At 50.7% G+C, this 14,705-nt stretch overlaps 1 protein-coding gene and 1 pseudogene across 1 annotated transcript; one reads left to right on the forward strand and one right to left on the reverse strand.

Annotated features, from left to right (window-relative positions):
- Positions 1 to 2,499: 2,499 nt before the first annotated feature.
- Positions 2,500 to 3,012, reverse strand: LOC134031438 (uncharacterized; annotated as a pseudogene).
- Positions 3,013 to 7,961: 4,949 nt separating this feature from the next.
- On the forward strand, positions 7,962 to 12,938 carry LOC134031714 (uncharacterized). Its single transcript, XM_062475416.1, has 16 exons — positions 7,962 to 8,061; positions 9,080 to 9,118; positions 9,495 to 9,548; positions 9,801 to 9,908; positions 10,241 to 10,291; positions 10,395 to 10,445; positions 10,540 to 10,590; positions 11,074 to 11,136; positions 11,677 to 11,745; positions 11,827 to 11,871; positions 11,987 to 12,070; positions 12,148 to 12,186; positions 12,353 to 12,391; positions 12,501 to 12,551; positions 12,690 to 12,728; positions 12,868 to 12,938. The coding sequence occupies exons 1-16, from the start codon at positions 7,962 to 7,964 to the stop codon at positions 12,936 to 12,938; spliced, it is 954 nt and encodes a 317-aa protein (XP_062331400.1).
- Positions 12,939 to 14,705: the final 1,767 nt, after the last annotated feature.

Raw genomic sequence — 14,705 nt, forward strand, 5'->3', positions numbered from 1 at the left:
CTACACGCTAGGCAGAGCGACACACTAACATCCTGATGCCCTTAATCTCACCCAAAACTCTCCTGTTCAGACCCCCAACCTTGACCCCCCCACCCCCTCCGTCTCAGTCCCCAACTCCAGCCTCAGCCATCCAGACCCTGTCCAATCTACCCCAGCCTCCCTGGCCTCAGCCCCCCCAGACTCTCTGTAGCCTCAGCCCTCTGGCCTCTCTGCAGCGCCCCAGACTCTCTGTTGCCTCAGCCCTCTGGCCTCTGCAACTCCCCAGCCTCTCTGTGGCCTCAGCCCTCTGCAACTCCCAGCCTCTCTGTGGCCTCAGCCCTCTGGCCTCTGCAACTCCCCAGCCCTCCTGTGGCCTCAGCCCTCTGCAACTCCCCAGCCTCTCTGTGGCCTCAGCCCTCTGCAACTCCCCAGCCTCTCTGTGGCCTCAGCCCTCTGGCCTCTGCAGCTCCCAGCCTCTCTGTGGCCTCAGCCCTCTGGCCTCTCTGGAACTCCCCAGCCTCTCTGTGGCCTCAGCCCTCTGGCCTCTCTGGAACTCCCCAGCCTCTCTGTGCCTCAGCCACAGCTGGGGAGTTGCCTCTGCAACTCCCCAGCCTCTCTGTGGCCTCAGCCCTCTGGCCTCTGCAGCTCCCAGCCTCTGTGGCCTCAGCCCTCTGCAGCGCCCCCAGCCTCTCTGTGGCCTCAGCCCTCTGGCCTCTCTGCAGCTCCCAGCCTCTCTGTGGCCTCAGCCCCTGGCCTCTGTCAACTCCCCAGCCTCTCTGTGCCTCAGCCCTCTGGCCTCTGCAGCTCCCAGCCTCTGTGGCCTCAGCCCTCTGCAGCGCCCCCAGCTTCTCTGTGGCCTCAGCCCTCTGGCCTCTCTGCAGCTCCCAGCCTCTCTGTGGCCTCAGCCCTCTGGCCTCTGCAACTCCCCAGCCTCTCTGTGGCCTCAGCCCTCTGGCCTCTGCAGCTCCCAGCCTCTGTGGCCTCAGCCCTCTGCAGCGCCCCCAGCCTCTCTGTGGCCTCAGCCCGTCTGCAGCTCCCAGCCTCTGTGGCCTCAGCCCTCTGCAGCTCCAGCCTCTGTGGCCTCAGCCCTCTGCAGCGCCCCCAGGCCTCGCAGTGGGGGTCCTCAGGCCAGCCAGGCAGGCAGACACCGCAGACACCAATCCATCAGTCACGGTCAGAAGGAGCCCAAACACAGACATGGCTACCCTGCTGTTAAACCACTTTATTAATGTCAGGGCAGCATGTAGCCCAGTGGAAGAGCATGAGGATGGGCACAACTCAGTAGAACGACACACACTTGATTCTTGATCTTCTGACGTACTTTCCTAATGCACTATTAATCACTTTGACTATTTATTATCTATTATGTGTACATGAATAGCGGTCCTGTGTTTGGAGACGACACCGCAGTCCTCTCCTGCATGTGGGAGGATGGAGGCCAGGACAGGAAACAGGCAGAGAGAAAGAATTCAACCATGATTATTTGTCTTCACTGTGCCTGAAATGCTGCCATACTGACAACACGTGTCTGTGTGTGTGTGTATGGACGTGTGTGCTTCTGTGTGGGAGGTCTGGATATTAATGTTTATGATATGTTTACGCGCTTGTTTTTTTTTTGTGTGATTTAGGTGCATGTATGAAAGTGTCTCAGTTCAGACAAGAATGCCTCTCCAACCTCCCAACACTTCGCTGTCTGCCAAAGCTGACCGCCATAGGACGGGGGTGAGCTGGCGTGGGGGGGAGGGGAGGGTGGGAGGAGAGGGGGGTTAAGGGTGGGGGGAGGGGGGGAGGAGAGGGGGAGGAGAGGGGGGTTAAGGATGGGGGGAGGGTGGGAGGAGAAGGGGGTTAAGGGTGGGGGGAGGGGGGGAGGAGAAGGGGGTTAAGGGTGGGGGGAGGGGGGAGGGGGGGAGGAGAGGGGGGTTAAGGATGGGGGAGGGGGGGAGGAGAGGGGGGTTAAGGATAGGGGAGGGGGGGAGGAGAGGGGGGTTAAGGGTGGGGGGAGGGGGGGAGGAGAGGGGGGTTAAGGGTGGGGGGAGGGGGGGAGGAGAGGGGGGTTAAGGATGGGGGAGGGGGGGAGGAGAGGGGGGTTAAGGGTGGGGGGAGGGGGGGAGGAGAGGGGGGTTAAGGATGGGGGAGGGGGGGAGGAGAGGGGGGTTAAGGGTGGGGGGAGGGGGGGAGGAGAGGGGGGTTAAGGGTGGGGGGAGGGGGGGGAGGAGAGGGGGGTTAAGGATGGGGGAGGGGGGGAGGAGAGGGGGGTTAAGGGTGGGGGGAGGGTGGGAGGAGAGGGGGGTTAAGGGTGGGGGGAGGGGGGGAGGAGAGGGGGAGGAGAGGGGGGTTAAGGATGGGGGGAGGGTGGGAGGAGAAGGGGGTTAAGGGTGGGGGGAGGGGGGGAGGAGAAGGGGGTTAAGGGTGGGGGGAGGGGGGAGGGGGGGAGGAGAGGGGGGTTAAGGATGGGGGAGGGGGGGAGGAGAGGGGGGTTAAGGATAGGGGAGGGGGGGAGGAGAGGGGGGTTAAGGGTGGGGGGAGGGGGGGAGGAGAGGGGGGTTAAGGGTGGGGGGAGGGGGGAGGAGAGGGGGGTTAAGGATGGGGGAGGGGGGGAGGAGAGGGGGGTTAAGGGTGGGGGGAGGGGGGGAGGAGAGGGGGGTTAAGGATGGGGGAGGGGGGGAGGAGAGGGGGGTTAAGGGTGGGGGGAGGGGGGGAGGAGAGGGGGGTTAAGGGTGGGGGGAGGGGGGGGAGGAGAGGGGGGTTAAGGATGGGGGAGGGGGGGAGGAGAAGGGGGTTAAGGATGGGGGGAGGGGGGGAGGAGAAGGGGGTTAAGGGTGGGGGGAGGGGGGGAGGAGAGGGGGGTTAAGGGTGGGGGGAGGGGGGGAGGAGAGGGGGGTTAAGGGTGGGGGGAGGGGGGGAGGAGAGGGGGGTTAAGGATGGGGGGAGGGGGGGAGGAGAAGGGGGTTAAGGATGGGGGGAGGGGGGGGAGGAGAAGGGGGTTAAGGGTGGGGGGAGGGGGGGAGGAGAGGGGGGTTAAGGATGGGGGGAGGGGGGGAGGAGAGGGGGGTTAAGGATGGGGGGAGGGGGGGAGGAGAAGGGGGTTAAGGGTGGGGGGAGGGGGGGAGGAGAGGGGGGTTAAGGGTGGGGGGAGGGGGGGAGGAGAGGGGGGTTAAGGGTGGGGGGAGGGGGGGAGGAGAGGGGGGTTAAGGGTGGGGGGAGGGGGGGAGGAGAGGGGGGTTAAGGGTGGGGGGAGGGGGGGAGGAGAGGGGGAGGAGAGGGGGGTTAAGGATGGGGGGAGGGGGGGAGGAGAGGGGGGTTAAGGGTGGGGGGAGGGGGGGAGGAGAGGGGGGTTAAGGATGGGGGGAGGGGGGGAGGAGAAGGGGGTTAAGGGTGGGGGGAGGGGGGGAGGAGAGGGGGGTTAAGGGTGGGGGGAGGGGGGGAGGAGAGGGGGGTTAAGGGTGGGGGGAGGGGGGGAGGAGAGGGGGGTTAAGGATGGGGGGAGGGGGGGAGGAGAGGGGGGTTAAGGGTGGGGGGAGGGGGGGAGGAGAGGGGGGTTAAGGGTGGGGGGAGGGGGGGAGGAGAGGGGGGTTAAGGATGGGGGAGGGGGGGAGGAGAGGGGGGTTAAGGGTGGGGGGAGGGGGGGAGGAGAGGGGGGTTAAGGATGGGGGGAGGGGGGGAGGAGAGGGGGGTTAAGGGTGGGGGGAGGGGGGGAGGAGAGGGGGGTTAAGGGTGGGGGGAGGGGGGGAGGAGAGGGGGGTTAAGGGTGGGGGGAGGGGGGGAGGAGAGGGGGGTTAAGGGTGGGGGGAGGGGGGGAGGAGAGGGGGGTTAAGGGTGGGGGGAGGGGGGGAGGAGAGGGGGGTTAAGGGTGGGGGGAGGGGGGGAGGAGAGGGGGGTTAAGGGTGGGGGGAGGGGGGGAGGAGAGGGGGGTTAAGGGTGGGGGGAGGGGGGGAGGAGAGGGGGGTTAAGGGTGGGGGGAGGGGGTGGGCAGAGCTGGTACCCGGAAGGTGAACAGAGCTGTTCCGTGAGGCTGGGGTTCAGCCAAGTGTGTGAGAGGTCTGAGGAGGGTCAAAGGTCAATCGTTAACCTCTCCTTGACCCCATAACAGGAGGATCTGGAATCTGCTCTAAAGGTGAGACCTTCACTTTTTCTCTTTTTTTCTTCTCGACACACAAAGAGGTCAGTCACTAAGATGAGCTCATGGAAAGTCCTGAATGGGTGTAGAGCAGTAAAGACTGAAGGTGGCTCATACATGAATCTAACTCCAGTCTTTCCCTCTCTGTAACTGCATCCACTTCCTAAATCTAAGGCACAAGATGATGTCACTTCCTCCTCATCACATTGTAACCAATGACAATCAGAGAGCAGGATTCCAGTCATAATCTATCAGGAGTTCGGCCACCTCTGATTGTTTTCTAGATCATACCTGGATTTGACGAGGCAAAAATAGTTTTTAATAATATGAATGTGTTTGTTGTTCATTTTAATCTGATGCAAGGTACAGGGGGGATTTGAACCTGCAAACGTGTGATCTGCAGTCAAGTGTTCTTCCACTGAGTCACACCATGAGCTGTAACATGTTTAGGAACAGAAATAATGACCAAACCAAAGTAGGTTTTATTAGACTGTATTATATCCCATTACCACTATGTGTATATGCTCACAAGACAAATTTAGTTTGTCGTACTTTAGTTTGTACAAACTGTTTAAACTGTTCTTAGCCACTGGTGCATGGCTTGAAACAAATTACCTTCTGTTTACCTAGTGTCTGTGTCTGGGGTGTTTTATTTAAACTTCATTGGTCGATTGATTTAAAAGTGTGGTAGGTATAATCCGAAGATAATTTTTTTACGATCTGGGACAGTTTTTACAGAAGTGTAACTCGTGCTGTCTGCATCTGAGTAGAGGCCTGAGATGGCAAAAGTAGACACTTCCTTCACTCAAGTACTCATGTTTAAAAAGACTGGTAAAAGTTGAAGAGCTGACTACACTTTTTGAAACTGTGCGGTGTGACAGTTGAGTTTCTTTCTCCACATTAGCAGGTAAAAGAAACGTTTGTCAGCTTCTCCTGTCAGCTGACCTGACGTTACTGTTGATGTGTTTCCACACTGTTGAGAGATGCTAATGTTCTGTTGAGAGATGCTAATGTTCTGTTGAGAGATGCTAATGTTCTGTTGAGAGATGCTAATGTTCTGGAGTGTCTCGGTCTGGTCCTGCATGATCCCAGCCTGACGGAATAAGAAGTTCTTCCACAGTCCAGACAGACAAACTTGTGATCATGGTCTTGACAGATCTCTGTTAAAGACCGCTGTTGTCCACCCCCCCTAACCCCACCGCTCCCCTCCCCCCTCCCCTGGATATGCTCCATCATGTGGGGCACATCAGTCAACATCTCATCTGGTGAACCCCCTTGGTCCTCCTTCTCTCTCCCTCCAGTGTTAATGTACTTTAAGTGCCCAATTATTCAGTTAGTGTGTGTACAGCAGGGCCCAGGAATGGCAGGCTCGCCCCCTGGCCTGGGAGGAGCTACTCCTGGGGGAAGTGGTCTGGGGAGGAGAGCAGGGAGGAGAGAGGAGGGTGCTGGGGGGCAAGGAGGTAGAACGGGGGGAGGGGGAGGAGGGAGAGCAGGGGGGAGAGGAGAGGGAGAGATGGGGGGAGCATCTCCTGGAGGGGAATGTCCTACAGCAGGAGGGGGGAGAGGGGAAGGGGAGGGGGAGGGGGGAGGAGGGGGACCTGAGCGGGGACAGTATATATAGCTCCCTCACGGAGGTTGGCGCCCACAGTAAAGTAGTTTCCCTTCCAGCTGCTGCCTTCTCTTCTGACTGGTGTCCAGGTCTCCACCATGCTGGGACGGTTTCTAATCCACACCACACTGCTGCTCTGGCTGGTGAAGAGTGCTCGCCTAGGGGGAACAGGTGAGCAGACTGGGGGCCTGGGGGGAACAGGTGAGCAGGCTGGGGGCCTGGGGGGAACAGGTGAGCAGACTGGGGGCCTGGGGGGAACAGGTGAGTAGACTGGGGGCCTAGGGGGAACAGGTGAGCAGGCTGGGGGCCTGGGGGGAACAGGTGAGCAGGCTGGGGGCCTGGGGGGAACAGGTGAGCAGACTGGGGGCCTGTCAGACATGGTCTCAAATGTCCTAACATGGCTTTGTGTAGACTGGCACAGTACCTTGACAGGAGCCATAGGCTATATAAATACAGCTTGAGCTATAGAATATGTCTATATAAGTAAAATCTACTTTGTTTGCATTTTGTTTTAAAATTGTACTGCTTTGATTTTGAAAGTGAATTGATGATATATTTGTTTTTATGTGCTGTGTGAGTTCTTGATCTTCAAGCTTCCTGTTCTGCATCCCCTGGGTTGTTGGGTGTGTGGTCAGGTGTTAGGTATGTGTGTGTTTGATCAGGTGTTGTGTGTGTGTGGTGAGGTGTTAGGTATGTGTGTGTTTGATCAGGTGTTGTGTGTGTGTGGTCAAGTGTTAGGTATGTGTGTGTTTGTTGAGGTTCTGTGCATGTGGTGAGGGGTGGTGTTAGGTATGTGTGTCAGTAGTTAGGGTGTGTGTGGTGAGGTGTTAGATGTGTGTGCATGATCAGGTGTTGGGTGTGTGTGTGTGTGTGTGGTGATGTGTTGGTTGTGTGTGGTCAGGGTGTGTGTGTGTAGTCGGGTGTGTGTGTGTGTAGTCAGGGTGTGTGTAGTCAGGGTGTGTGTGTGGTCAGGTGTTTGGTTCTGTTGAGAGAGGCCAGAATGCTCCATCTGTCTCATGAGTTATGAGCATGGACATGTGGCCTGCTGTCAAGATGCTGCGCATCATTAGCATCCGACCCAGAGGACAGTCTCTCTGGGCTGGGACTGGTCTGAGGTCTGTGGACTGTGGTCTGTGGTCTGAATTATGGTCAGGTCTGGGCCTGGGCCTGGGCCGGGCTAAATAAAAGTAGTAAACGAAATAAAAGATTTATTTCCAAAGACATAAATATTTACACTCCTGAGTAGTAAATGGATTCTTGTCTTCTCTAACAAAGATGTCTTGGTTAGTCAAGGAGGATGTGAACCCTTACAGCTCGGGATTGCTGTTTAACAAGCCAGACATCCATAAAGCTAGTGTGACGTAAGCTTACACAGGGGCTCACTGTGGTTAGGGTAGGGACTCAAAAAAGAAAAAATATTTATAATTCACCATTTGATTGTGTAATCTGTTATAAAGGCGTGTCAGATGTGTCAACGTAATAAAATACAAATCGATTTGAAGCTATTTCAATTTTAACGTTTTTTTTATTTATCCTACTGCTAGGCTAATGTTTGACTGGCAGAAAAGTATGCCGCAAGCGCCTTTAAATTTCCTTCATGGTTTCCTGAACTAGGTAAAGAGAAGTAGAGGAGAGAAAATCCCTAGCAGGCGTTTGTGTTTGTCTGTCAAATTTCAAACGATAATGTCACATTTCAAAACGAGAAAAATCTTTGTGACGTTCGCTATGCAACTGTAAGTGTAGGCCATTACTTTGGCCCACATACAAATTTTCTTGTGATCGTGCGAAACAGCCATCTATTACACTGCCTCTTCTCTGCCGGCTCTCTTTCTAGAAATCAAAGGCAGCTTAGCTTTGGTGTCAGTCACAGTCTAAATTTGACATCTTGATGCGAGAGGGAATGTTTTACTACTTGTACACAGGCGCTCTATTGAGAACTGCGATGTCGCATTCAGGATCCTGAGCTGAAAGAAGCACGGAAAATGTGTTGTAAACATGACTTTTTCTAACCGAAGTTTAGCCTAGAGCTATTAGGCCTACTCGGTTTTTGGATGATTTGATCACTTTTGACTCTTACATGTCAGAATTTAGCCATTTTGTCGAAATGTAGGCATAGGATAATATTACAGGCTTGAGCTAAGCTGTTGGGCCCTGTGCACAAGAGAAGAAACAGCTTTGGCCGATATGGGGTCGTTTGAGTTGGAATGGCCGGTATGGGTCCCCTCCTCTAGTCTGACAGTGATCTTGGTTACAGCTATGGCTGAGAGAGACCTGTCATGTTCGATAACTTCTCTCTGCCTGCTAGGTTACAGACCTCCAGCTGGTGTGCCCAATGGATACGGAGCGAAACCCAACGGTAGGCTTGCATCAGCGTTCAAATTACATTTGACTCCTTTAGCTGGAGTTTTCGTCCCAAGCACGTAGAGTAAAGTAACCCAACGGTAAACCCCCACCGTTTGAACTCTTCCATTCAGAGTTAGATCATGGTTGGATTTGAAGTGATCTTAAGATAATACAATAATCTCTATAGCTGGGCATATAACTAGTGCTGTCAGTTTAACGCGTTATTAACGGCGTTAACGCAAACCCATTTTAACGGCGTACATTTTTTTATCGCACGATTAACGTTCTTTTTGGCCTAGCAAAACGTTGTAGTTTTTTTCACATTCTGTTGCAACAACTACTGACGTTAGAAAAACTACAACACCACACCGGATCTAGCTAGACCGGAAACAAAACAACAGGCACGCCGCACACTTGTTTGGGCTTGCGAGCCGGCTAAAGAGTAGTAGGCTAATGTTACGTTTTGAGTGGATGGCGAGCGCGAGACGCCAAAATGGATGCCAATAGGATTCTGAATGGAACGTTTACTTTTAAAAAGTTGCCAAATGGTTCCATTGACAAGACCAAAGTAATCTGTGTGTTTTGTCGTTGTGAACTGAGCTATCATCCATCGCAGCACATCCAGTCTGAAATACCACTTGATGGCCAAGCACACAGCTGATGCGAATTCTCCGCCCCCTCGTCAAAGCCAGGCGATTGCAATGTTGTTTTCAATTTAAAAAAAGCATTTGCACCAAGCAATCCGACCCACTTTTCCATGTTGATAAGAGCATTAAAATGAGAAAAAATAATTGGACAAAAAGAAATCAAGGGACATTTAGAATAGATAAAAATGTGCGATTAATTGCGATTAATCGCGAGTTAACTATGCCATTAATGCGATTAATCACGATTAAATATTTTAATCGTTTGACAGCACTACATATAACTCATGCATTATTTTTATGTGGCTTTGGACATAAAATGTAATGCGGTGTGACTCATCTTGTCATGAATGAACATCATGTTAACTCGTGTGTTTGTGATTCCAGGTCACGGGCCTGTTGCCGGACAGGGCCCTCCGCCCAACGGTAGGCTACGGCTAACGACACGACTAACGATACCGAGACGGAATTCAGCAGTGTCCCATGCATAATCATTGTTTTTATTGTTCGATTACATTATATAATTGATTAAAACTGGAGATATATAGGTCAAAAGATGTATGATGTATCTGATTCATATTTATAACTGTAAATAATCTAATAATTTCAGGGGGGACTCCTCAGAACGGAGGCGGGATCGGGCGGTTATTATCCAAAGGTAAAGCAAGCTCCAGTCCTGAACCTAATACAGAGAACATCAAGAAGTTGCACATGTACAACTAACACATATGTAGGCCTAACACATACTTTTAAATACTGTTTGGTCTCAAACTCTAAGGATGTTTACCCTTGTGTTGTGCAGGGGTTGGTGTTCCCATGGGAACGCAGAACGGAGGGCCCCCCAACAAGGGAGCAGGTGAGGAGTTACCTTGGTTACAGCTGCTGTATATAACAGACTGCAAAAACATGTACCTTTACTTACATTTACCACATTTTATTAATTTAGCAGAAGCTTTCATCCAAAGTGACATACAGCATTTGTATGTATACAAAACAGATGTTGATGTAACATTTGTTTTGATTTCAGAAGTGTACTAGTTGTTTGACAGTAAGAATTTTTTTTTTATAATTAAGGATGTTTACTTACTTGTTTGTGGGTGTGTTCCAGGCCTGGGGCCGGCGGGGGGGGCAGCCAATGGGAATGGAGCCACGCCCAACGGTGACCATGGTTACGGACCTGCTGCTGGGGCCAATGGACAGGCAGCCAAACCCAACGGTAGGAGCATCATCAACACTCCGTCTGGGTCATAATGTTGCTGGTTGAAGTTTGAGGTTATTCCTTGTGTGGCCGCTGCAGGACATGGTGCTGGCACTGCCCACGCAGGCACCATGTCGGAGGCAAACCCAGCGTTTAGTTTCCCGTTCCCTCTCATGGAATCCAACAACACTAGTTTATCTCTGTATTTTGGTGCATACTGTAGCATGCAGTAAGATATTCCATGGACTCCTTGATTGTTGATCGGCAAGGCCACATGAGATGGATGAAACACGTGTTTGTGCTGCGGCAGTAGTAATGTAATGGAGGTGTGTGGCTTGTATGGTCTCTAGGTAACGGTGCCCCTGTTGCTGCACCCAACGGATATGGAGCTAAAGCCAACGGTACTCATGAATGATTTATAAAGAGGAGTTCCTGCATTCTGTTGCGTTCTGACTCCTTACCAGGATGTGTCGTGGTTTACTGTGGTCTGATTGAACCCAACAGGTCACGGATCTCAGGCCGGGCAGAGCCACGGACATGGAGCAAAGGCCAACGGTACCCTCCTGGTTCTAAGAAGGAACATCAACGTCAAGAAGAGTTTGACCTCAGATAAATCAGTTGATTCTTTGGTGTGTTCTTCAACACTCAGGTCAAGGAGCAGCTGCAGGGTCCCCCAATGGAAACGGAGCCAAGCCGAATGGTGAGAGAGAGAGGGGGAGAGAGAAAGAGGGGGGGGGAGAGAGGGAGAGAAGGGGAGAGAGAGGGGGGGAGAGAGAGAGGGGGAGAGAGAAAGAGGAGAGAGGGAGAGAAGGGGAGAGAGAGGGAGAGAAGGGGAGAGAGAGGGGGAGAGAGAAAGAGGGGGGGGGAGGGAGAGAAGGGGAGAGAGAGAAGGGGAGAGAGAGGGGGAGAGAGAGGGGAGATGTGAGAGAAGGAGAGGGAGAGACAGAGAGGGATGAGTGGTTTGAAGGACGGGAATCTTGTTTGTGCTGATATCCTGGCAGACAGGAAGTTTGGGTCAAAACATGTTCATGTGGGGGATAAGTACGTTTAGGCTGAGGTCCCAATCGCCTGGTTCAAGTCCAGCCGTGATCCATTGCATGTCCCCCCCCCCCTCTCTGCCTTTCCTGTCACACTTCACTTACAAACTGTCCAATTTTTTCATTCATTTGTTTGCGTTTGTCAGGAGCCTATGGGGGAGCAGGGAGCAAGCCCCTGAAAGGATACGTCAGGCCTCCCTACGGAGCAGGTGAGCTACGCTCTTCCAGACTCCCCTCACTTTACTCCTTACGATGTAGGATTATAGACAGTAACTAACCCTTCCAGACTCCCATCACCTTACTCCTTACGAGGATGTAGGATTATAGACAGTAACTAACCCTTCCAGACTCCCATCACCTTACTCCTTACGAGGATGTAGGATTATAGACAGTAACTAACCCTTCCAGACTCCCATCACCTTACTCCTTACGAGGATGTAGGATTATAGACAGTAACTAACCCTTCCAGACTCCCATCACCTTTACTCCTTACGAGGATGTAGGATTATAGACAGTAACTAACCCTTCCAGACTCCCATCACCTTTACTCCTTACGAGGATGTAGGATTATAGACAGTAACTAACCCTTCCAGACTCCCATCACCTTTACTCCTTACGAGGATGTAGGATTATAGACAGTAACTAACCCTTCCAGACTCCCATCACCTTTCTCTTTCACGAGGATCTAGAATTATAGACAGTAACTAACCCTTCCCTTTAACTCTTCTGATGTTTGGATATTTTGGCAGGTGCAGGTCTGGGCATGGGAGGGCAGAGAGGCCTTGGCGTGCCTCAGCTAGCAGGGAACCAGAGAGGAGGTAAGCTGGAGACCATTATACCGCTGTGTGGATCTGCACCTTGTTTACAGATCTGATGAGACCAAGATTCTTGTTTTCTAGGATACGGTGGGAATGGATATGGCTATGGAGCGCAACCCATGGGAGGTGCGTGGAGGAGTCGACTGTCTTCTCATAGAAGGACACTATTCTTGTCATATTTGGAGAATGAATATCAGAATCTATATTTGACTTAAATTGGGATTGACGGTCTGTTGACCAGGTTACAGGATGAATGGTCCCTATGCCAGACTGGGGCTTGGTACTGGGTACAGCAATGGAGGAGGATCTAAAGGACCCAAGCCAGGTATGCAGGCAGGTCTTCCACTGCGTGAACATGTTGATGATGTTGCTTTCTAACCTAACTGGTTACAATCTGACCAGGTTACGGGGCCCCCAATGGACAAGGTGCCAGGCCCAACGGTAAATATTAATGTCAATGTTTGTATGATTATATACAGCATCCTTTTAATTCAATACCTACTTAGAGCAGTTTATAAATGTCACCAACTCATAGTATCTTTTCAGTCCATAATATCATTGTTTTAAAGATTATAAACATTCTTACGAGACATATCATTCCAACAAGGTTATGGTGGTCCCAATGGACAAGGAGCCAAGCCCAACGGTAAGTAGCACTTCTTAAATGGCCACATTCTGTCTTGTAACTAGTTGCAGCTAGAAAATCCCATAAATAGTGAGCTACACGAATAAAGGGATACTTGTGCGTCCAGCAGGTTATACTGCTCCAGCTGGCACCCCCACTGGGCAAGGTGCCAGGCCCAACGGTAAATATTCAATATGTGTATGAGTAGATGTAGCATCCTTATCATTCTAAGCCTAGTTAGATCAGTTTCTCAAAATCACCAACTCAGTATACTCAACCAAAAATATTATTGTTTTATTGTTTGTTTCATTCCAACAAGGTTACGGTGGTCCCAATGGACAAGGTGCCAAGCCTAATGGTAAATATATTTCATTCAAAGCCTACCTACAGGAATGTTTTGATATCAATAACTTATACTACACTCGGTTACTTTAAACCAGTGAAACAATTGTTTTAAAGATGATAAACATTCTAACAAGACATTTCCATCTAACAAGGCTATGGTGCTCCTAATGGACAAGGAGCCAAGCCCAACGGTAAATATTGGTGTGACTTAACATCTTTTTAATTCAAAGCCTACCTACAGAAATGTTAAATAACACTAATCCATGCTACACTCAGTTACTTTTAACCAGCAATATCACCGTTTTAAAGATGATAAACATTCTAACAAAACATTTCCATCTAACAAGGTTATGGTGCTCCTAATGGACAAGGAGCCAAGCCCAACGGTAAATATTAAGTGTCAAGTTTGTATGAGTACAAACATAGCATCCTTATCACTCAGAACCTACTTTTGAATGATGTTACATATTAACCTATCAGGTAGACACTGTTTGCACGCTGGAAATGATCATTCTGAAAATCTGTTGTCTCATTCTAACAAGGCTATGGTGCTCCCAATGGCCAAGCTCCTAAACCAAATGGTATTTACATTTGTATGTAAAATGTGTATGTGTACTCTTTAGTATTCAGTTATTCTGTATAAAAATAGGTCATCCTTAATTCTGATTGAACTTGAAACTGTATTCCCTTGTACCTGTTAGGCTACGGGACAGCAGGTGGCGTTTCTAATGGATATGGTGCTAAACCCAATGGTAAACACATACTCTTTCTGTTTTAACACTGCTTCTTTTACTATAATGAAACATGTTGCCATATTTAGTTGTCCAAGGCTGTGTTTGTGAATTAATTTACGGTTGGAAGCATCTTGTATCCAAATGCTCCATGAGGCTAATTCAAACTACAATTGGGTTTGGACTGTATGTAATCTATTGGTTATGGTGCTAAAGGGGCTATCCAGTGGTTAGCAGTTTTCTTTGCAGTGGCTCTTTCTACAATGAATATGTAGACTTCTTTACCACAGAGACACTTCACCGTCATAAACCTGTCTCAGGTGTGGGGTTGATAGATGCTAATGCTAACAACTATTCATGCTATCTCTAGGTTACGGCCCCGCCCCAGGACAAGGAGCCAAGCCTTAAGTCTTAATGTCCAGATGTTTTTCTCTTTAATGGTCCATTATGTTGTCTGTCACTAGATATGGTCAACAGTTGTTGTTAGCCAGATGCTGTTCAATATAATCATGTCCTCTGTTTAGGCTATGGTGCAGGAGCTGGTGTGCCTAATGGACAGGGTGCCAAACCCAATGGTAGGTCCACTGTGCCACTGCGTGTAAATAAAAAACAACTATATAGTCTATTGCTAGTTTAAGGCTAAATGTTGTGATGGTGATTCTAGGCTATGGTGCAGGAGCTGGTGTGCCTAATGGACAGGGTGCCAAACCCAATGGTAGGTCCACTGTGCCACTGCGTGTAAATAAAAAAACAACTATATAGTCTATTGCTAGTTTAAGGCTAAATGTTGTGATGGTGATTCTAGGCTATGGTGCAGGAGCTGGTGTGCCTAATGGACAGGGTGCCAAACCCAATGGTAGGTCCACTGTGCCACTGCGTGTAAATAAAAAACAACTATATAGTCTATTGCTAGTTTTAAGAGTATTGTCTTGTGGTGGTTATTCTAGGCTATGGTGCAGGAGCTGGTGTGCCTAATGGACAGGGTGCCAAACCCAATGGTAGGTCCACTGTGCCACTGCGTGTAAATAAAAAACAACTATATAGTCTATTGCTAGTTTTAAGAGTATTGTCTTGTGGTGGTTATTCTAGGCTATGGTGCAGGAGCTGGTGTGCCTAATGGACAGGGTGCCAAACCCAATGGTAGGTCCACTGTGCCACTGCGTGTAAATAAAAAACAACTATATAGTCTATTGCTAGTTTTAAGAGTATTGTCTTGTGGTGGTGATTCTAGGCTATGGTGCAGGAGCTGGTGTGCCTAA

The sequence above is a fragment of the Osmerus eperlanus genome, chromosome 12 (genome assembly GCF_963692335.1).
Source record: "Osmerus eperlanus chromosome 12, fOsmEpe2.1, whole genome shotgun sequence".
NCBI classification, from domain to species: domain Eukaryota; kingdom Metazoa; phylum Chordata; class Actinopteri; order Osmeriformes; family Osmeridae; genus Osmerus; species Osmerus eperlanus.